The sequence below is a fragment of the Sesamum indicum genome, linkage group LG15 (assembly GCF_000512975.1).
Source record: "Sesamum indicum cultivar Zhongzhi No. 13 linkage group LG15, S_indicum_v1.0, whole genome shotgun sequence".
Classification (NCBI taxonomy): domain Eukaryota; kingdom Viridiplantae; phylum Streptophyta; class Magnoliopsida; order Lamiales; family Pedaliaceae; genus Sesamum; species Sesamum indicum.
Genome location: NC_026159.1, coordinates 4566105 through 4589152, shown reverse-complemented (window position 1 = coordinate 4589152; position 23048 = coordinate 4566105). Strand labels below are relative to the sequence as shown.

The 23048-nt window shown below is 36.7% G+C and overlaps 3 protein-coding genes across 8 annotated transcripts; 1 reads left to right on the top strand and 2 right to left on the bottom strand.

The window, feature by feature from the left end:
* Nucleotides 3829–6867, top strand: LOC105177867. 2 transcript variants are annotated; one of them, XM_020699074.1, is made up of 2 exons: nt 3829–4726; nt 4872–6867. In XM_020699074.1, exons 1-2 carry the CDS (start codon nt 4352–4354, stop codon nt 6561–6563), a joined length of 2067 nt encoding a protein of 688 aa, XP_020554733.1. In that variant the 5' UTR covers nt 3829–4351; the 3' UTR covers nt 6564–6867. The 2 variants fall into 2 exon arrangements, with proteins under 2 accessions (XP_020554733.1, XP_011099451.1); XM_011101149.2 differs by having other exon boundaries at nt 3834–4726; nt 4875–6867.
* Nucleotides 10038–13893, bottom strand: LOC105177866 (protein RMD5 homolog A). Of its 3 annotated transcripts, none has more exons than XM_011101147.2 (2): nt 13772–13893; nt 10038–11499 (listed from the first exon to the last, which is right to left on the bottom strand). In XM_011101147.2, the coding sequence occupies exon 2, from the start codon at nt 11442–11444 to the stop codon at nt 10284–10286; it is 1161 nt and encodes a 386-aa protein (XP_011099449.1). In that variant the 5' UTR covers nt 11445–11499; nt 13772–13893; the 3' UTR covers nt 10038–10283. The 3 variants fall into 3 exon arrangements, with proteins under 3 accessions (XP_011099449.1, XP_020554847.1, XP_011099450.1); XM_020699188.1 differs by having other exon boundaries at nt 13768–13878; XM_011101148.2 differs by having other exon boundaries at nt 13641–13772.
* On the bottom strand, nt 15259–22974 carry LOC105177865 (tRNA-dihydrouridine(20) synthase [NAD(P)+]-like). 3 transcript variants are annotated; one of them, XR_002288353.1, is made up of 12 exons: nt 22836–22962; nt 20330–20497; nt 20068–20173; nt 19744–19882; nt 19165–19273; nt 18934–19070; nt 18471–18607; nt 16948–17054; nt 16705–16832; nt 16211–16249; nt 15995–16097; nt 15259–15610 (listed from the first exon to the last, which is right to left on the bottom strand). XR_002288353.1 is itself a non-coding variant. In XM_011101145.2 (11 exons), the coding sequence occupies exons 2-10, from the start codon at nt 20378–20380 to the stop codon at nt 16025–16027; spliced, it is 987 nt and encodes a 328-aa protein (XP_011099447.1). In that variant the 5' UTR covers nt 20381–20497; nt 22836–22962; the 3' UTR covers nt 15259–15610; nt 15995–16024. The 3 variants fall into 3 exon arrangements, 2 of the variants coding, with proteins under 2 accessions (XP_011099447.1, XP_020554770.1); XM_011101145.2 differs by lacking the exon at nt 16211–16249; XM_020699111.1 differs by lacking the exons at nt 16211–16249; nt 20068–20173; nt 20330–20497 and having other exon boundaries at nt 22836–22974.

The following is a 23048-nucleotide window of genomic DNA, read 5'->3' as shown; positions in this document are numbered from 1 at the left end:
TTGTCCTTAAAGTCATAAATGAAAACATTGAATTTAATAATTCATGCCTTCCGGTGCATTAAAATGTGTACACATATGTATTTTAATTTGAGTATTCTCGAATTGACTAATTAAAATATATTATTTTCAACACATTAGTCAAGTAAAAATAAATTCAACTATGAAAATGTTGAAAATAATAATAGATTTTTAACTATAAAAAAGACAACAAGTAATACATGTAAAACTTTGTCATTTTCTATTATTTCTACATAAACAATGAGTTCTTTTTAATAATTTGACCAACTTGAAGTGGAATTTGGGTAAATGTACTAAAAATGAAATAATAGCAATAGTAATAGGAAAAAATAATTTATTGGGATTGGAGAGAGGAATTGATAGGGGGAGGGGGTGGGGCAAGAAGGTGTAGGGTGGTAGAGGTGTGAGACTGACTGGCACACGATGGAGACTAATTAAGGCTGAAAAGATTCTCAAAATATTTTTGGTTTCTTCTCTATTATCACCTCATCAATCTTTTCTCACCCACTTTCTAATTTTTACTTTTCTTCAAATACAAATATGTTGGGGTTGATTGAGATAGCTGTATTTTTTACAATCATCTGTTACATACATTAATATATTATCACAACTATATACTTTTATTTACTATATTATTGATTTTATTTTTTTATATGTCATGAATGTACCTAACATTACATTTCAACACTTAATCTTCAATAGAATTGGAACATTACAATAACCACTAGTTACTTATTGTTATCTTTTTGCTCTATTTTTATGATAATATATATTTTGTCTCTAACTTGCATGATTTTTATGGTTGAAAATGACTAAATCTCCAACACCATACTGCATCAATTCTAGAGTGATTTTGTCAAATTTTCACCATTGACGCGCCCAATCACTTTATTAAATAGGCAAATATTATAATATCGAATTTTAAAAAGTTATCTTAATTTTTTCCCTTTAAACATTTGTGTCGTGAATATAGGTCTTGCACTGTCACATAATTCTATATTTTCTTCTTCTCTATTACTCTACCTAGGGTTTTGATACTTGACATAGTAAAAAAGAAAAAAAAAAAAAAAAAAGAGAAAGAATGATAAAGACTATGGCCTACCGCGCTCTTTTGGCCTCGTGTGTGTACCATATCTGGCGTGAGCGTAACATTAGGCGATTTGATGGATTACAAAGAGATACACACATTGTGGGTGCCTGATGGTTCGAGATGTGCAGTAGAGGATTCTTAGTGTAGAATTACCTATTGCTATTAGCACTTGTGTGCTTTACCACTTATGATGGATTCCTTGGCGTGTCGAAGAAACCGCTTAAATTAAGTAAGTTGTATTGTACTATTATACTTTTTTTTACTTAATAAAAATTATCTTTACTGGAAAAAAAAATGATAAAAATGAAAACATTGTGAGAGTAATTTCAATTAAAAAAACTATAAAAACAAACATATTTTCGAATGATGAAAGATTAATATTGCATTTGAATCAATAGATTTAAAATTATGAATTTCAAATCTATGAAAGTGTTATTGGATTTTAACTTTCTTCATATAAAATTATTTAAATTCAAATCGTAATGTTCCAATATAAACTAGTCTAATTAAAAGTTAAGAATAAATACAAAAACTAAATAGTACAAATTGTTTGGCATAGAGTACTTTTTGATTTTGTCTATTCCTTGACCAATCAAAACATTATTTTATTGATCAAGAATTTAAATTATATATATATATATATATATATATATATAAAGAAGATAATGGGCGGTGGAGCATTGAATGCATCGGCCATAATCTCTTCTCCATGATTACAAGTTAATGCCTAAAGGACTAAAATTGGTTCTGCAATCTACATACGGTCATGGAATTTATTTTCAACAGCTTCCCGACTTCACCAAACACGTTTTTTATTATATAAAATATTAATGCTGAAATTAATGAAGACATAAATAATTAAGTCGTGTGAGTGTAGAATTATTGGTCACTCATCATCATGCCCATAATCATATCTGCAGAGGAAAAGGAGACCGCCATCGTTGATATGAAGAAACTTATATACATACACTCAGGAAATAACTGTTGCTAACTAACTACGCCACTTTGGGGATGTCAACTTGATAACAAAACCAAAACACGACTATTGCTAAAACGTTTAAATAAAAGGTGTGAGCACGCTCTGTTTCTGCATCATCCTCTTCCATGGGTTGCTTCTACAGGACTACCCCTCTTCACAATTAGAATACATGTAAAAAATCATTACAACTCTGACCTTCTACCATCTAATTTTATGTAACATAGACTATAGACTGTGTGGGTTTTTTTTCTGAATTTTATGCCTCTTAGGTGATTGATATGAAATATACTGCTAGCATTGGCAGAGAATTGAAATAAGTACCACCTTATTTCAGTTCCATGATCATAAGATTATAAGTTCCAACTTCATCAATGTGTGATATTATTCTACTTTAATTATAGTTGTTGATTAAATATAATTATTTGATATTCATTATTACTATATAATTGTTATAAGTGTTGATAGTTGTCAAATATAAATATTTAATTTTGATAATTGTGATCGATTTACTTAAAAATAAGAGTTTAATTTAAGTTTTTCTTTTGTTGAAATAAAAGGAAAAACTCTTCTTTTTAAGAAAACAATAGGAAAAAAAATCTATAATATTTGATTAAATATTTTTGTAATGTGGAAAAAAATTAAGGGGTTTTAGTTTTTTCGTTCTGAAATAATTTCATGTCTGCCAATTATTTTACCATCCGAAAAGAGAAAAAAGAAAAAAAAGAATCTTTATCTAAAAAAACGCCTCACTCGATCTAAGTTTTTATTTAAGGCTTATTAATTTCTCAAAGAATGACATAAGTGAAAGGTACAAAATTGGTATCAACAGCGTGACGGCTGCAGCATATTTTGTTCCCCAAATTAAGTGTATGTTTGTGTTATTTGATTAATGAATTTAATTATTCTTTTCAAATTGATAGTGGGAATATAATGGAACAAAAGCAAAAACCCACCTTACTTTGCTGCTCCTTCTCCCATTGGATGTTGAAATTTTTTGGGAGACTTAGCTCTAAAACCATATCCAATATTAATTTAAATTACTTAACCCCTTGTTAATTTTTTCAAGTAATAATACCTAATTTCAACGTCTGCCTCAAAATTTTACTGTTATATTTAAGTCACACAATCATTTTATGTTGATATTAGGATAGTAATCATTACCCATATCTCAAATTTACCTTAACTCTTACATAACAATCACTCAAACCAAATACTCATTGTGTTTTAGGAGATTCACTCAGATTGGATTTGGGTAGATTTGAATTAATTATATAATAAGTATAATTTATTTATTGTGTAATTAATATACAAAAAGTGATTAATTATATAATAAATTTATGTGATTAGTCTAAAATTAGGTAAAAATTTTGACAGTGGTTTCTATTTCTCAAAAAGTTATTTAACCTCTTCACACCAAACAAAAAGTCGCTGATTTTCACTCTATCTGCCACAACTTATATACAAAACAGTAAATCACGTGGCTCGAGCAAGTAAAAAGAAAATAATAACACGGTAAAAAAAGAGAAGAAAAATCAGAAAATGGCAGAAGAGAATTTCCGAAAAAGAAGCAGAAAGTGGTAAGGTGGCGAAGCTTAAGGCGAAAGTGCAGATCAGAGGGTGGCGTTCTATTCAATGTCTCTGCCTCTGGATATCTCTTTGCAGGTTGACTTCAATTAAAACCTCCACCTGCCGGTCATTTTTCTATTACCCAAAAACCCACCCCCCCATAAATTTTTATATTTTTCCCTCGTAGAAAACAACAGATTCCTATAATTAAATAAGGTTGGAGGAGGTGAGTGAGAGAGAGTGATTTCACATATGATAGTTTTTGGAGCTTTTTGCAGTGATCTTTTTGGGTTAATTATGCCTCCCTTCCTCTCTCTCTTCTCCTTCCTACTCATACATGTATTTTTTTCTTAATAGAGGGGAATTGAGATTGTGAAGAGAGGGCATAGTAGTAGGTGTGTGTGTGTGTGTTTTGTTTCGCTTTGTCTTGTTTGCTATTTCTATTTTTCTACTTGGATATGTCTTTCTTTTTTCCTCTGTTACCTCTCTCTTCTATCTTCTCCACCTCCTCACTCCCTTTGTCTCCTCCAATACCAAATCCAATTCCACTAAACATCTTTTACTCCTCATCATCATCCTCGTAGCAGCTTTCAGCTTAAAGAAATCAACAACCCTTCAAGCTTCTGTCTCGAATCAGAGTTCAAGATATAAAAAAAACATAGTTTACTTGCAGAAATAGAAGCGACGCTGCTGACAATATGGTTTTGGGTTGGCGACGAGCATTTTGCACTTCAATCCCCAAGGATAAAGACCCGGACTCCCCAATCATCAAAGACAAATCGGATCCCAGTCCCAGGCTGGCCTCCAGATTTGGTGGGTTTTTCTCCAACCCCTCTACGCCGCGCCTCCAGTCTCAGCCTGTGTCTGGCCTGGCCCTCCGCTGTAGAACCAACTCTGAGTCAGTGGTGGCGCAGCCTAATGCCGCAGTGCCCAGCCAGTCGGAGCCACATAGCCCAAGACTTCAATGCAAAACCAGAAATAGTCCTAGACTCTTTCACCACCGCTCCGCTCCTTCTTCACCTCGCTCTCCCTCCACCTTTTCTTTGATCAAAACCAGCCTGCGCCTCTCAAAGGTATAGTCTTTATGATATGGATGTTGTGGAAAGCTGAAGCTGTTTGGTTTTCAGTTTTGAACAGTGGATTTTAGTTGTAAGTTTTTTGACTAGTTGCATTTTTCATCATTCGCTAATTATTTTACCTGGAAAACTCTACTGCTAGCAGAGTAGGTGTGGGATATGCTTACAGAGCGTGAAAACAGGACAAGGGACGGCCATATTCACGGCGGAGTGCAGCCACAGCTTCCATTTTCCATGTATCGCGGCGCACGTGAAGAAGCAGGGATCCCTCTCGTGCCCCGTTTGCAACTTCACATGGAAGGAAATGCATCTTTTCAGTGATGATCATCACCAGAAACCCTTGCACCAGCAAGGCCAAAAGAGAGGCGATACACCGGCGAGAGATTCCAACTCCAAGAACGATAAAAGAAGCGTTTTGAAGGTCTATAATGATGATGAGCCACTGTCTTCTCCCACTTCGGGTGCCCGCTTCAATCCTATACCCGAATCAGATGAGACCGAAGAGGAAAGTGAGGAATTCCCCGGTTTCTTCGTGGCAAACAATGTTGTTCCAGCTGAGATGACGAAGACAACAAGGAATGTGGAGGTCTCTCTGTTGTCGGAAACGGCGGTGGTTTCAGTTGGGAAGACGAGCGAGACTTACGCTGTCGTTTTAAAACTCAAAGCCCCGGCGGCGCCTCTGCGTAGAGCTCCTATCGATTTGGTTACAGTACAGCTGATGAAGAGAGTGATGAGAACGGTGGTCTCATCTCTTTCCGCCGCCGACCGCTTGTCCATCGTGGCCTTCTCCACGACGTCGAAACGGCTGTTGCCGCTGCGTAGAATGACCACTGCTGGCAGGAGATCCGCTCGTAGAATTATTGATGCAATCGTCTCGTTGGACGGTGGAGCCACCTGCGCCACCGACTCGCTTAAGAAGGCTGCTAAGGTTATCGAGGACCGTCGTGAGAGAAACCCCGCCGCAAGCATCCTGCTTTTCTCCGATGGTCACCGCAGTGGCCCTCGCGTCACTTCCTCACGCTTCTCCCACTTGGAAATCCCTGTGCATTCCGTCAACTTAAGTGCGTGCCTGAACGCGCCGCCCGACGACACTTTCGCAAAATGCATTACTGGTTTATTCAGCGTGGTAATGCAAGATCTGAAAGTTCAGCTGGGTTTCGTAACCGGGTCGGCTCCGGCGGAGATCTCGGCCGTGTACTCATACACGGGTAAACCATCATTTGTTGGGTCCGGGTCAAGCTGGTGCCGGGTCGGGGACTTCTACTCGGAAGAGGAGAGAGAATTGTTGATAGAGTTGAAGGTCCCATCATCATTGGGAGGGGCCCATCGGCATCTGTCCGTTCGTTGCTCCTACAAAGACCCGTCAACTCAAGAAACCATATACGACAAGGAACGCCCCCTCTTGATTCCCCGGCCACGCGCCGTCGGCTCCTCCACTAGGGACATTCAACGCCTCAGATGCCTCTTCGTAACAACACGCGCCGTCGCCGAGAGCAGGAGACTGGCCGAAAGGAACGACGCAGCCGGCGCTCACCACATGTTGGCCTCAGCCCGGGCTCTCGTTCTACAATCGGGTTCGGGTTGCGGGGAGGAGTTTGTGCGGGGACTGGAAGCCGAGCTGGCGGAGTTGAATTGGAAGAGGCAGGATGCGCAGTTTCCACCGAGGAGGAGGTACAACCACGAAAGAGAAACAGCCTTTCCGGACGAGAAAGCCGAGCCACTCACGCCAACATCGGCATGGAGGGCGGCTGAGCGGCTGGCTAAAGTAGCCATCATGAGAAAGTCCTTGAATAGAGTCAGCGACTTACATGGCTTTGAGAATGCAAGATTTTAAGTTTCTTTTTACTTTTTTTGTATTAAAATAAAATTTCAAAAGTATAAATGTATAAATATTAAAACCCAAAAAAAAAAAAAGGAAAATAGAGAGTGGAGAAAGCCCACACAGTATTATTTGATGGTGGGGTAGGATTGATGGAGGGGTCTCTCAGCTTTTTGTCTTTATTTTACTTTGCTCTATTATTTTTTATTATTATTATTTTAGTGTTTTCCGCTTTTTCTATTTAAGTTATGAAACTAAAATAAATGGAGATGGAGAATGTATGATATGATATGACATGTGATGTCTAATAGATATATAATTATTGTGCAGGTGTCTTTTAATGTAAATTTAAGTCCATGATCATATGATATGATGTGTTTGTGTTGAAATAAAGCTTGTCTTTAGTATTTTGATTAGGGTTTAGGTGCAACCTGTAGTTCTAGCATGGGGCCTAAAGTCAATTGCCAATTCAAATGTAACATTTATTTTAGATTTTCCTTTTTATATATTTGGTTCCTTTACTGAACATTTAATATTTATAGACTCATTTTGGTAAAAATGAATTACATTCAATTATATGATTGTAGGTTTTTTTTTTTTTTAATACGAGTTGTTTCATTGATAAGTAATTTGTAAATATTTCTAAGAGCAGGTATTATCTTTGAGAATGCTTTGGGTTGGTGCAGTGATTGAAATTGAAACAATTCCATTTGTTTTTCCTTTTTACAAAAGAATAAGAGTTGGTATTAGAAAAAAAAGTAATTTCTGGCTGAATTGCTTTACAGCAAACTTGGTTGATTTAGTACCCATTCCACGACTACTCTATTGATACATGGACCTGGATAGATTTTGTCACATATATATCTATTAATACATAATGGGTTCATTCTACAGTTATGCATTTATTACTGTAAGATCGCATTATGTGACCCCTATTACCTTAAACTCTGAACTGATTTAAATTTTAAAAGATTTTAGCTGAGGTGATCCTTAGCTAGCCTAATGATTTGTGTGCAAGCCGATTTTATTAAATCTGCTCGAGATAAACCTGAACTCTGAATCACCACCATGTCATCGCCAAATCAGCTCTAGGTCACCAAAGACCTCATCCAAGATTAATAAGTATAATTACATCTAGTATATAATTAATCGTTCTTCTTAAACTACATAATAATAATTGTAATAAGATTTATTTAAAATTGGTGGAATTTCAATCCAGCTAAACTGGTTGTAGAAAGCAAGGGACAAGACACATGAATCCGCAGTGGACGTACAAAAACTTTGTGAAACAAGTACTCATCAGTAATAAGGGGGGCCTTTTCCCACATACGTTAAAATTGATTGAGATATGGCAATAGACATATTTCCAATTATTGATGAAGGAAGGAACCAACAACATTATTATGGGTTTGCTGCCATTTTCGTTCTGCAAAAACGGATCTCATTTCAGATCATCACTCACTTGCTGTGGATGGAATTTCAGGCAACATTAATCTTCCCAAATCTTGTGGTTGCCACCTCAATTACCCGATACTCACCAATATCATTACCAATTCTTACACTGCTTCATGCATCATTTTCTCTTCAAACATTTCATGATTGAACATTTTTTCTAGTACCATTATAAATTTTTTAACACATCTTTTAAGAAATGTGTAACGTGATTGATATTTTTTTCTTTTTTTTCTCAAATGGGTTTATAAGATTCGAAATTAAGATGTTAAGAGCTTGTGAGCTCCTAACAAATAAGAAAGAATTTTCTGTACTTTTTGAAACTTTAACAAACTTTTTCAGTTTTATTTATGTTGATTATTAAATTACCAGTACTAATATTTTTATAGACTTATTAAATACTTCAAAACTTTAACAATATTATATATATGGGGCAAAATATTTTTTTAGTCTCATAGAATAAGAGTAGAATTTTTTTTGGTATCACAACTATGACAGATAACGCTCTTAGTTCTATAAAACTCAAAATCACGCCTTTTTAGTTTAAAAAAATGTGATTTTGGAACTTTTTTTAGTTCCAAATCACAACGTCTTTTTAATCCCGAACCACGCCTTTTTAGTTTCAAAATCACAACGCACATGACTTTTTGGAATTAAAAATGCGTGATTATGAGTTTTATGGAACTAAAAGCGATATCTATCATAGTTATGATACCAAACAAATTTACCCTTATTTTATGGGATTAAAAAAGCATTTAGCAATATATATATATATATATATATATATATGTCAACCGGATTCAAACAAATACTTAAAGAGAGAAGTGAGTCGTTTTCAATTGGTTGTGCAAATTGAAAGATGAGAGTAGCTAGGCCATGTTGCTCCTGCTCCACGAATAATTGGGTCTCTCTTCACTGCCCTATCACACTCCAAATTAGGATTGTATTATCACATATGTTTTGATTGGTGGACCATCATATCAAATCATGATTCCATGCAATTGCGCCTACACACACACACACAGAGCTTTGGGAAATCCCAAGAAAATGAGAAACAAGAATATGTTAAGTTTAATGAATGTTAGAAAATTACAGGTTAGAGATAGCATGACTTTAGCCACACGTTTGTGAAAATTAAGGAAAAGGGGTTGGGGCAACTTTTTGCAAACACCAAACACCTGAATGAGAGTGAGTGGAAGAGATCCGGAAAAGGTTGAGCAGTGCAATGACAAGTAAAAAGCTAAAAAAGAGTAGTGGTACCGAAAGCAGCTCTTTTCATGCGCTGCTCACAATATTGGATTTTTCATTGCTTTTTGAATCCTGAAATTGCGCACCTCTAAAAGTTTTTGAGTGCAACTCATGAACTCGCTGCTTTATTGGGGTGTTGCAGTGATGTGAAATTTCGAGTACCAAATGCCACCAATGTCCATGTCCATGTGGCTTCTATTATATTTTATATGCTATACATCCCTTGTCTTTTTTTTTCCCCCCCTATTGGAGGGGTTATTTTGCACTGTCGGTTCACTATAAGACATTGAATTGTGGGGATACTGCCCTTTAATTTTTATGTACTCTCTTATCAGCTATTGTTCCGATAGGTGCTCTTAACATTTTATGGACCATAAGGATAGATCTATAGGAACAACCAGTTAAAACTAAAATCATGAAACCGAAGGATTTGATAACTGAAAACCGAGCGAGGAAAGAGAACCCTGATGGTGAAATCAGTTCAATAGTATTTCTCACGCATTGGATGCATTTCATGTTGATTCCATGGGGATAAATGTGCGGGCAAATAGAAGAACTTCATGCATAGTTATTGCAGTATCCACTCTGACCCTGGATTTCACCCTTGGGCATTGCCTTTGAGAGGCTCACCGTTAATGTGGTGTGGCCTTAGATGGCATGCTTGTACGTACGCTTCACAAACCTTCCATAAGATGGAGATGTTGAAATCCCACATGAACTAAGAAACTGGATACCAACTCCCATTTTGACCCTCCCCACCCAAATGTAACGACATGCAAGTGCTTGGTGTTTCATGTGGAAAGAATATTTATTTACAATCATCCACCAGTAAACCTTCCAAGTCCAGTCCAGAACACATTAAGCAACCATACCATCACAACAAGATCTAATCTAAATGATACAGTTTACCTACGTTCATGAAGTATGTTCAATGGAGGAGCATCTCCCTTATGATCTGTTATCCGAGTGGAGGTAGGGAGGATAATCAAAGAGGTAAAAAGCTTCAATACAACCATTTTACATTTTCCAGTGGGATCAGAGATACAACTGCCTACACTGACCTGCTTCGACTTCAGAGGGACAATAAGGGCACTTGAACGGCCTTGTGCTGTTATTTTTGGACAACTTGGTGATGGATTGCTTGCACAATACATGTCCACATGACAACAGCATGGGAGGATTCTCTTCACTTGCTTGGTCTCTACTAACTGGACACACAAATACGGAATGGAACTGAAACTCCCTATCCAAATCAACTGGCACGGGTAATTGTTTCATGGACTGCCATTCCTGTTTTTTCCCAGTCATCACGTTCATCAGCTTTAAAAGGGTAGGTAATCCTTGAACTCCAGCGGCAATTGTCACGCTCAATGGGCTCTCATAGGATTGCCCAATAAGATTGCAGAACTGCCGTGTGAATTCCTCAGCCAGTTTGTCCCAATGTATGGAGGATAACAACTCTGCATATGGTGAGGAATCAAGCCTACCGGCCCACAACAGACAAGCCATAAGCTTTTGGATTTCAGCCATATGTTTGGCAGCAAATGGAGCCAAAAAGGCTCTAGCATACTTGAGAGCTTCATCTCTGCCCTTGTTCTGCAAGATTTCCACAAACTGAAGGCGGTGGAGTTTCAATTCAATGTCGGACCCATTTCGTGACAGTTGCTCGTGATTAATTGTTGCCCAATTCAGAGCAGGCTCCAGATTCCGAGATTTCATGGCTTCCAGTATTTGAAACATTTCCAAGAAAGGGGCTTTCTTTTCTGCAGCCTCTGGTTCGTTGCACTCATCCACGAAACAGTCACCAAGGTCAAATTGGCCCTGGCGGTAGAAGTGGCTTGCAATTATTTGATTAACAGTGTGGATATCAAAATCAATATTACGGTAAGCCTTCGAAATGTCAGGATTGAAAGATTTATCCAGAAGCTTCGGATACTTGCTCAACGCAATATTTAAATCCTTCTGTGTCCCTTCCAGCTGGCTGAGTGGAGCCATTTCTTTCAACTTGGCTTTTAGTTCGTTCAGGATCAATTTATGATCAGATGGAGATGCAGAATCTTTTCCAGATTGTATTCTTGATAAAGCTTGTTCTATTTCTTGCCCAATCTGTTCAATTATTTCTTGAGATTTCGAGGATGATAGTTTTTGCTTCTTTGTAACACGGTCAAAGGCATCTTTGATGGAATTCAACTCCATTTTTAAGTTGCTCAAGCACCTCAGTGTAATAGTTGTTTACACAATTGATAACCACCTAAAAATGAGAGAGAAAAATTGAGTCAACATCATCGGAAATGACTCTTGGAGGTATCTGCAAGAACAGAAACATGGGCACACTGCCTCCGATGCAATGGAGAAGAAATAGACAAAAAGGTTTCCAATCAATCTCAGCATATTAAGCAGCAGTAAATAGTGTCTTGCACTAATAAGAACTCATAAGAATTATTTGTTAGTATCTCTTGACCTTCCAGATGAACAACATCTAACTACATCACCAACAGAGCACGGAATAAGCTTCTTACATGGAGGAACGACCTAGTATAATATACAGCACTTCCCACAGTATCGCCACTACAATAAGCATTCATCATGGCTCAATCTTATTCTAGAATCCCCAAAGGGACTAGTAATAGGTGCTAAGCATACAAATCATGAACTCACCAACACAAACTCCTTCAGCTCGGCTTGAAAAGTCATACCAAACCAAGCTTAAGCTGAAGGTCAAGTCTTGAAGTTAGAGTCCTACCAAGCATGAGAAAAGGTGGGGCTGCTTATATTAGTCTTAGACTCGAACCAGTACAATAAGTACTAAGTCATGAAATTTCTGTGGAACTATCAGAAAGGGCCCTGACTCTAGGCCAGCCCCACATTTTAAGAAAATGTTCTTGGCTGCAAATGATCGATGAGATCCTTGTGTGATATCGGTCCTTTAGGATAATGTGTTCATGTCATATTCTTGTGTAGTTCCTTTTATTTATGTGAATTGCATTTGGTAATTGTTCTCCCGCTAAAAGACAAGGTGAATAATGTTGTTATTCATGGCATCATATGTAAGAGTAGCTCTACAGGGACCAAGTACTCATCCTCTCGTGTTGCCTTCTGAATCTGTTTATAAACATGATTAGCAATATTGCAAATTGCAAGGAAGTCACTAAAGAGACCAGGTCCTGCAGAAGATGAAAGGGTCAACAATTAAATCTAGAGACTCAGTTTGCAAAACTAATCTCTTTCAAATATAGTCTCGCTCAAATGGCACACACAATTATTAATATGGTTTTCTTGTTAATCTCAACCAAAGGTATTCCAGGACCTCTTATTACTGCAGAATATTTTTTGAAATTCAGGCTGGAGATTTTTATTCTAAATCCTGTTTTTTTGGTGCAGGTGTCTAATCTATAAGGATTAGCTTGTTTTCCTAATAGAAGCAATCACAGCTGGAGTTGTATATCTTAAGTCCTAAGGCCTAAAGGATAGGCTGTAATTTTCAAGATGAAGTATGGATACTTAATGAACATATGAAATACTTCAGAGGTTCCGTGAACCTTTCTTTGTGATGCAAACTAAGTATCGATGATGGTAAATATAATAGGAACTATTCCTAGAATTTTCACCAAGATCTTGATCTTTTCTTTTGATCTACTGCAAGGTCACTGTTCACACAGCACAGATCAGCTTACAGCAATTTAGTTCCTTCACAACCTTCAAAATCCAACCGTTTGAACCATTCAAACAGTTTTCATTAGTTTAGAGTTCTAGCAACAAGATCAAGCCTATGATCTCTTGTTCCATCTAAAATGAACTTATAGCAGGCCAGAGATAGCATTGACTTAAGAACATTGACAAAGTTGATGAATAACTAAGTTAATTACATTCCCTTCTTTTCTTCCATTTATTTTCATGAAAGATACATCACGAAATACAAAGAAAGCTAACTTATTTTCCTGCAAAGCATTCATCTTCAGAACATGCCCAAACACTACCAACCACCATTCATTTACACAACATCTATAGACCCTGATCCAATCAGATTAGAAATCAGGTCGTTTAAGATGGATAATCGGTCACAAGGCACATAAAAATGCCATTTGAACCCAGAATACTCATAATTCATAAAGATTCAAAACCATAGAGCCAAAGAAACCAAGGAGGTGCTTAAACAAATGCATAAAAATACATAAACACAAACAGCAAATAAACAAGAACTCGTGTTAGCGCAGAAAACAATCTTATTTTGTCTCCACAGCTAATAATTTTTGCAGTTCATCAAGAAAATGCAAGCGATTCATACTCGCCTAAACAGATTGATTTCGGTCAATCACCCATTAAAATTAAAGAAAAGTTCCACACAAATAAAAATCAAGCTAAAATGACGGAACAGATATAAGTAATACATACAAATAATTATTCAGATCGAGAAAGCAAAAGCTGGAAAGGTGAAATTGGGGAAAGAAATCAAAATCGCATGTAATTGATAGACACAAACTAGAAACGTAAACTCAAAAGACAAGAGGCAGAGGTATACCCACCAGAAGATAGCTGAGGAAGAGTGTAGAGAACGGAAAACCGAATGATGATTGATTGGGGGCACTTCTGGCAAGTTTTTGTACAGAAGTTGAAGGTGAGAAGAGGCCAGATTCCGACTTCATTTCGCTTAAAATTTGGGAATTTTTTATTCTTATTGACTATTCTACCCCTACAGCAGGAGGCCTAAGTGGGCCGAATCTGAGAAAGTTTGGTCCATTGGGCCTGAGCTCTTACAACTATTGGATTTCTGGGTGTCCAATTACTGGCCCTGTTATTGAATATGTCAAATTTGTATTTCAATTTTTTTATGTCGTTTGACCCATTTTTTAATAATCAATTTTAGAATAAAAAATTCATCGAAACTTGTTTGGATCTTGCTTTTGTAAATGCTACAACTTATAATTTTTAATCACTTTACAATTATTTTACATGTAGTTACTTATTGTGTACATTAAATAATTTTTAATTCTCCCAATTATTTCAAAATCACCATAATATTTTTGTCTAATCAACTGTAAAATTATTGATCTAAACAGCATAATACTTTTTCCAAAATCAATTATTTCAAAATCATTTCTCTCATAATCAATTATCGAAGCAAACTGGGTTTCAATATCTTCTAAGTTGGAACAGAACGAAGTCTTTTCGCTCTTGTAATTGTTATAAAACGGACCTTAATAGAAGTTCTTCATCCTTATGAGACATTCGATTCAAGTCGAGCACTATCCAATTTGTGAAACCATCATCCAACCCAAGATGGGTAATAGTTCGTCATCACTCGTAATCAAATTATTACTCTTATTTTACGATTGATTTTGCATTTAAATCGATTTGATCCATGACATATCTTTTGAGAAGTCACATTTGAATTCTGGAAAGAAATAAAGTAGTTTAATTCAAATGCTAAAGAAGGAAAAATGGTAGCTGGCCAGACTGGGATACAAAATGATTTGGAAAGAATCTCACTTTAAACCTATCTTCATGCACAAATCTTGTACAACTTGGACATTCTTGATTATGCACCGAGAACCAGCAAATGGAGTTAAAAACTCCTTGAAATGGATGAAAACCTCAACCATCACTAGCACAGACGGATATACATGTGTTGAATCTGCCCAAGTAAATGCAGCCGTCTCTCTCGTTAAGATTATATCCAAGAATCAATAGGCTTCAAGTCTCAATTATAGTCACAATAGCTTTTGCTATCCATGAATTATGATCACAAAAGATGAGGAAACACAAACAATTAGATATAGTCACCCGAACATAAGACAATTCCAAGAAGGTGATACAGCAATCTTTCAGTATAATAGATCTTTACGGCTGGCCTGACGATTGGACAATAAAACAAAATCCAAGTGAGTAATCAGATAAATGAATTTGCACAACAAAGTGGATCCCGATGTTGTCAGATGCATAATCAGCATTCATTTCCAACAGAAATCCTCAAGGGTTCAGCGTCAAGCTGTTTGTGCAAAATACATCAGGGTACACTTGAAAACTTAACTGATAATATACATATAGTACAACACACTGTTCATTGTTCCATCCAAAAGAATCACAAAATCCAAGTTGGACGAAAGAAGGTACTACTAGGAATTGATCATGCATATTCTGGTGCACATTGACTGCCTCCAACTGCAAATTGGCCATAAAACTTACCAATTTGCAGCATCATAAGTTTAACAGAAATGTGGCTATAGTAATGTAACTATGAAAAAATCAACTAAGATGGACTAATACAACATCACAGCTCTCAGCAGTTTCTGGATCAAATTGCATGGGAACTGTCATCATGAGTTTAAGCCAATTGAAATATTTGCACCATGGGTCAGAACAACCTGCACCAAAAGAGTTGTAGCATCTGTGGTTTCAGCATTAATTGCATTTAAGATGCCACAAGATGATTTATTAACTTATAGTCGCACAAATAAAGGCCTGCTGATTGACAATAGTGTAAAAACCAGCACAAGGTGGAATCCACCTCAAAGAATAGATTTAAGCAAATATTAGACAAGGACTTTTAGATGCCAAAGCTTCATGTATCTCAAAATCTGCACATTGAATTCAATTACTCAAGTTAAATCTGCCAGTCAACCTTAGGGGAATTTCTTTCTTAGGAGCATCCACAGTAGTAACATCTCATATTTAAATCAGTGCTTGAATTTCATATCTACAAAATAGAGCACACAATGGGAACCAATATCATAAGAGCACAAAATTACCTGCCACTCGGGGAGAATATTAAAATGATGTCATCTACTACCTCGAAAGGATGACCGACTTTTATTGATGAGCTCGTAGTAATTATCTTCTCCATAATGTCGTCTGAAACATAAAACAAGGCAACTCAACACATAGTGGAATGAAATAAGGACTTGCATTCTGTTAATAAAGTTCAACAAAGTGGGCACGTTCTGGCCGGTAAAGGAAATCCTAACCTTTTCAAGTTCTAAACTTTTCCTATTGTTTGAAAATGCCTGGAATAAAAATAAGTTTTTCTTAGATTCATCTGATAGCATGATAATGGTCAACATACAAGTTTCAGGATTTCTGTACTCCATTTTAACTTAAGATCCCCACCATCCTTCAGTGGTAATGGTGTTTTTTTCGTATTTTCTTGTGGAGTGTGCAGGGTGGGGGGAGGAAATCAACTTAAAAGAGGATTATACAATGCCCTTAGCACTGCCACCAACAAAACTATCGTAAAAAGGGAGAATAACAGGATGTAAAGTTCAGCGCTTTTCATGCTAATTTCCAACACCGAAGGTCCATGTTTAAGTTCTTAACAAAAAAGATGTGTGCATAATCAAATACAACACAATTTCCACTCCAAACGACTTCCAAGTGCAAAAGATGCTAATCGATACTTCCTACAAGTAAAACTGAAATGCATGTTGAGGATTGCTCACAAACTGTGGAAAGTAACACTTACGCCAGATCTGCCAGGGTGTCCGACTTTATTACAGCCTTCCCCTCTGGGAGTTCAAGACAAGAATAGTGCATTATCATTTCCTTCAACGTGTGTTTAGTGCTCTTGATATCATTATCCCATAAGATACTCTGAGATTACAAAAATATAGCTCAGTAAGTCCACCTACGTCTAGTGATCCATCAACACCTAGGAAACAAACCCAACATATTTGGATGATGAATTTAAGATGATGTAGAAACCAACCTTACTAACATACTCTCTTTTCACGTCTTCCCAGGGTAATTTTCCTTTTGGAGAGAATATAGAGGCATTCCAAAGGGCACCTCTGGCAACCATCACAGATGAAGCACCTGTGGCAGAAAAAGATTGCATAGGGAAACTTTCATCACTCAAAAGAAATAACAAAAGTGCATGATTAATGAAAAGAGAGATCTGTCTCAAGGGCCTCCACGATCAAAAGAAAATATTTTAGAGTTAAAAGTTTCAAATGCTACCTAAGCAAAACAAAACATACTGCAACATATAATGCGACTTAAACACCTGTTGGCTGAGGACATCACACCATGCATGTAACAACTCAAAGTTGACCAGCTTAAAGAAAATGTGCAGCTCCAGGTTCACAAGACTGGCGATGTTACAGTAGAAGTATGGCAAGCAAGACACAAAGTAAGGCAGATTTTTTTAATATATGCAATAAACATACCTTATTCCCCATGCTTACACTTGAAGACTTACTATGTATATCTGTATCTTTGCGGAGCAAGAAAAAAATTTCATAAATTATCCATCTAAATCTTATAAGAAGAGCCTGTCCAATCAAGGGCAAATAAAGTTCGAGCCTGTCCTGACATGCACCTGTTTTGTAGCATGCACATACACAGAAATGTTTACAAGAAATCTAAATCCACTTATGAGAAACCATGGATGTGAATGTAGACATAGTATCTAGTCAAACCCTCCAAATGCTCCAAATCTATGAACCAGAACAACTAAAGAAAAATATCATCAGGCCATCATGAATGACAGTGGATAGGAATCATAGCAGATGTAAAAGATTCTGTACAACCAAAAAAGAGGATAAAGGAATCCTAGGGATTGCATATGAGCATCCAAGTAACCCCAACCAATGACAAGATTTTGGATTTGAATACTCTACATCCATGCTTTAGTCAAATAAACAAATAATTTGCAGCTCTCAGGAGACAAGACTCATGACGCAAGAAAAACCAACTGGTTGTCAACTTGTGAGACAATTAAAATACATGAAAGTCTTAATAGAAGAAGTTAATCTATGAAAAATAGCCATCAAATGACGAAGGTTATCCCGGATTGTCGTAAAATATTTTATCAAATGAATACTACCTTCCAAAATGACAACATATTCTCTAACTTTGCAGGAAAAGTATGGCAAAATAATTAACTGGGAATGTAACCAAGCAAAACACTAATATGCCTAATCTCTAAACAACAAAGCATGCAATCATCAATTACATGAAATAGCACAACGAGAAACATCAAGAACAATATGCACGACTTCTTCGAATGTGAAAATCGCACAAGTTTTTAAAGCACAACAGATAATAGAAGAGAGCATAATCCTGTTTCTGAGAAACAAGAAAAATACCAATTTTCTGGATCAAAGAAAAATACCAGAACAAAATTTTCTCAGTGTTTACAATTACAGAAAACACACATAACCTATTCCCATGAGCATATCGACTTGTAAATAAGAACTACCGGGCACATTGTATTACTGCAAAAGATACCTGTAGCGACTTTGATGCGTTCAAAATCTTCATACTCAAATACATCGCCATTGGCAATAACTGGGATGGAAACTGCAGCTACAACATCAGCAATCTCACTCCACTTAGCTGGATCTCTTGGCCTATCAGCAACTTTCCTGTGAATATTTTTAAGGAAGAAGTATCATCAGAGCAACGATTTGGTATCAACTGAATGGTTCAAATTGAATGTAAAAACTAGCAAAAAACCCTCATACATATAGGATAAATTTGACATAAGCTCTCCAACCAGCTTTTCATACTCACATATTTGAAAGAGCTTGTGGCAATTGATACAACTACTTGAAAAGCAGAACATAAAAAATGGATACAACTAATACTTTTAAGTATCAAATAGATACATGGACATAAAGGAGACTTAAAACAAAAACTCTGTGCCAGAACTGTTTGCGATCATTCAAAATCAGAAAATTGGTGAAGATACCTTCCATGGACAGCTAGAGCAGATACACCAGTTTTCTCAATTCTTCGTGCTAATTCCACAGTGTCTTGAGTTGATTTTAATAGACGGATCTTGCATGTCACAGGTGTATTAAGGTTTCTTTTCAATGTTGTCAAAATCTAGATTTGAAAAGGAAAAAAGAATAAGACCAACAGCCTACGCAGTCACCCAAAAAGAAGTGAAATCAAATTAAGTGCAAAAATGTTCACATACATCATGAATGAGATCGGGTTTTGTCAACAGCGCAGCACCCATTCCACCACTAATAGAGAAAGACTTGGGGCAACCCATATTTATATCCACAGCAGCAACATCCATGCACCTAAAGAAAAGATGGCTTCAGAATAATGTCAAAGGACACATCATAAAGGAGTCCTTGCCACCTAACATGAATGGATCACTTATGCATCTGGTAAGTTGTGGATAGGGAGGGAGAACTTAATCCTACCAACCTATATCATCTACTCTTCTCAGAAATAAGAAGAAACAGGACAACAAACAAATACATAAATAAATAAGGAGTAAGAGGCCGTTTGAACCAGATACTCCAGTCATTTTTATCTATCAAAGTCAAAGTTCCAGTCTTCATACACAATCCCAATATATGGATTGTATATTAGTAGTCCTACATAACACTTCTGCGTCAAATTTTTAGTGGCACACTCAAGATGCACTAAAGCCTCGAATCATCAAATGCTAAGCCCTCTATCATGCTCCAACAAATAGGTAATCAAATCCCATTATGACTGTATTTTGGTACTGAATAAAACCAAAGATAAGAAAGTAACTCACACATTTTGGGCAGCACGGAGAGCTCTTACTGCATCTGAAGTTCCCATCTGGAAAACAACTCGATTTTTTTCTTCAGAGCATGTTCTGAAAACAACACTGTCTGTTCCTTTCTCCACCACATCGATAGTTCCAAGTACATCTAAATAACAAACAATAATTACCTAAGTTCCACATATGGATGAAGATGAAAGAGTTTCCATCTATAATCTATTGGGTAACTTGACAGCTGAATTTATGGCTTTAAAGCTCACAACAAAATTGAATTCCACAGGAAAGCAAAGAGAAACCACAACATAAATGCAAACAAACAAACAAGGCATACACCATTGATTCGGCGCTCGCACTTGAGGAGTTTGTGATCAATAATCTCCTCCCCATATGTGATATCAGCACCATATTCAGCAGCAAGCAGCCTGAAAGGCAGTGTGCCCTAAAACTCAAATAAAAAGCTCAGGCATCAAGAAGAAACATCAGCCGATTCTTATGACAATCAGCAAAAGGAGCAACAAGTATCCTAATTACACAAAATAATAAAACGAAGACAATAATAAATCAGCAGCTTTAAACAAGTGGCGACAGCACTCACAACTCGAACCATAGGTGCAAGGACAAGCTTGTTCCTATAATCTATCTCCATCCCGGCAATGGCGGAACCGAAGACTGATTAACCCAACAGAAAAGTGAGAGAGAGGGAAAGTACTAACTGGGTTTGATCGTGGTCCAAGTAACCCACTGTTTACAAATCAATAACCACCTAAAAGTAAGAGGCAAAATTAAGTTAACATCATAGGAAATGACTCTGGAGGTATCTGCCAGAACAGAAACATGGGCACACTGCCTCCAATGCAACGGAGAAGAAATGGAGAAGAAACAGTCAGACAAGGTTTTCCAGTCAATTTCAGCATATTAAGCAGCAGTAAATAGTGCCTTGCACTAATAAGAACTCACAACAATTATTTCTTAGCATTTATTGACCTGCCAGATGAACAATATCCAAATGCTTAAGCAACAGGCACAGAATAAGCTTCTTACATGGAGAAGAAACCTAGTATAATATATAGAATTTCCCACAGTATAGCCACTAGATAAGCATTCATCACTGGCCAATCTTATTCTAGAATCCTCAAAGGGGACTGCTAGCAGAGTGGATATATTAGGTGCTAAGCATACAAATCATGAACTCATCAGCAAACTCCTTCAGCCCAGCTTGAATAGTCATACCAACCCAAGCTTAACCTCTGTCAAGCCTTGAAGTTAGAGTCCTAGCCAAGCATGAGGAAAGGTGGGGTTGCTAAGATTAGTCTTAGACTCGAACCAGTATAATAAGTAATAAGTTACGAACTCTCTGTGGAACTATCAAAAGGCCATGACTCTAGATCAGCTCCACAATATAAAAAAATGGTTCCTGGCAGCGTGTAATCAATGAGATCCTTCTGTGATAAAGGTCCTCTAGGATAATGTGTTCATGCCGTATTCTAGTGTAGTTTCTTTTATTTATGTGAATTGCATTTGGCAGATGTTCTCCACCTCATAAACAAGGTGAATGATGTTATTCCTGACATCCTATCTAAGGGTACCCCATCAGCGACCAAGTACTTATCCTCTCATGCTGTCTTTTGAATCTGTTTTAAAAATAATTAACCATATTACAAATTGCAAGTCACTAAAGAGGCCAGGTCTTGCAGGTGATGAAGGGGTCAACAAATAAATTCAGAGTATCAGTTTGTACTTTGTAGAACTAATTTCCTTCAAATATAGAAATATAGTCTCAGTCAAATGGCACACACAATTATTAATATGGTTTTTTTGTTAATCTTAATCCAATGGTATTCCAGGATCTCTGATTACTGAAGAATATTTTTGGTAATTCCGGCTGGAGGTTTTTATACTAAGTCCTGTTTTTTTGGTGCAGTTAGTTATCTAATCTATAAGAATTAGCTTGTTTTCCTAATACAAGTAATCTTAGCTGGAGTCTTATATCTCAACTCCTAAGGCCTAAAGTATAGGCATGTAATTTTTCAAGATTTCAGTATGGATACTTAATGAAGGTATGAAATACTTCAGAGTTTCCTTGAAGCTTTGTTTGATATGCAAACTAAGCATTGATGACAGGAAAAAGATTATAGGAACTATTCCTATAATTTCACCATGATCTCAATATTTTCTTTTGATCTACTGTAAGGTCACTGTTCGCACAGCACAGATCAGTTGACAGCAATTTGCTTCCTCCACAACCTTCAAAAGCCAACTGTTTGAACCCGTCAAACAGTTTTCATTAGTTTAGAGTTCTAGCAACAAGATCAAGCCTTCAAATCACTTGTTCCATCTAAATGAACTTACAGCAGGCGAAGAAATAACACTGACTTAAGAACATTGAAAATTTGATGAAGAACTAAGTTAATTACATTTCCCTTCTTTTCTTCCATGTCTTTTCACATTTTCTTTACAGACCATGTTACATATGGCAGATAGATACATCCACAATACAAAGAAAGCTAACTTATTTTCCTGCAAAGCATTCATCTTCAGAACATGCCCAAACACTACCAACCACCATTTCATCTACACAACATCTGTAGATCCTGATCCAATCAGACTACAAATCAGGTCATTTAAGATGGATAATGGGTCACAAGGCACATAAAAATGCCATTCGAACCCAGAATACTCATAATTCATAAAGTTTCAAACCCAAAGAGCCAAAGAAACCGATGCGGTGCATAAACAAATGCATAATAATACATAAACACAAGCAGCAAATAAACAAGAACTCGTGTTAGCGCAGAAAACAATCGTACATTGTGTCCATAGCTAATAAGTTTTTCAGTTCATCAAGAAAATGCAAGCGATTCATACTCGCCTAAACAGATTGACTCCGGTCAATCACCAATTAAAATTGAAGAAATATTCCATACAAATAAAATTCAAGCTGAAATAACGGAACATAAACAAGTAATAAATACAAATAACATTCAGATCGAGAATGCAAAAGCTGGTAAAGTAAAATTGGGGAAAGAATTAAAAAACGCATGTAACTGATAAAGAGAAACTAGAAACATAAACTCAAGATAAAGAGGCAGAGGTATAATCACCAGAAGATAGCTGAAGAAGAGTGTGGAGAAGGGAAAACGGAATAATGATTGATTGGGGGCACTCCTGGCAAGTTTTGTACAGAAGGTGAGAAAGGCCAGATTCCGATTTCATTTCGCTTAAAATTTGGGAATTTATTATTTTTATTGACTATTCTACCGAATCTGGTAAAGCTTCCGTCCATTGGGCCTGAGAGCTTACAACTATTGGAGTAC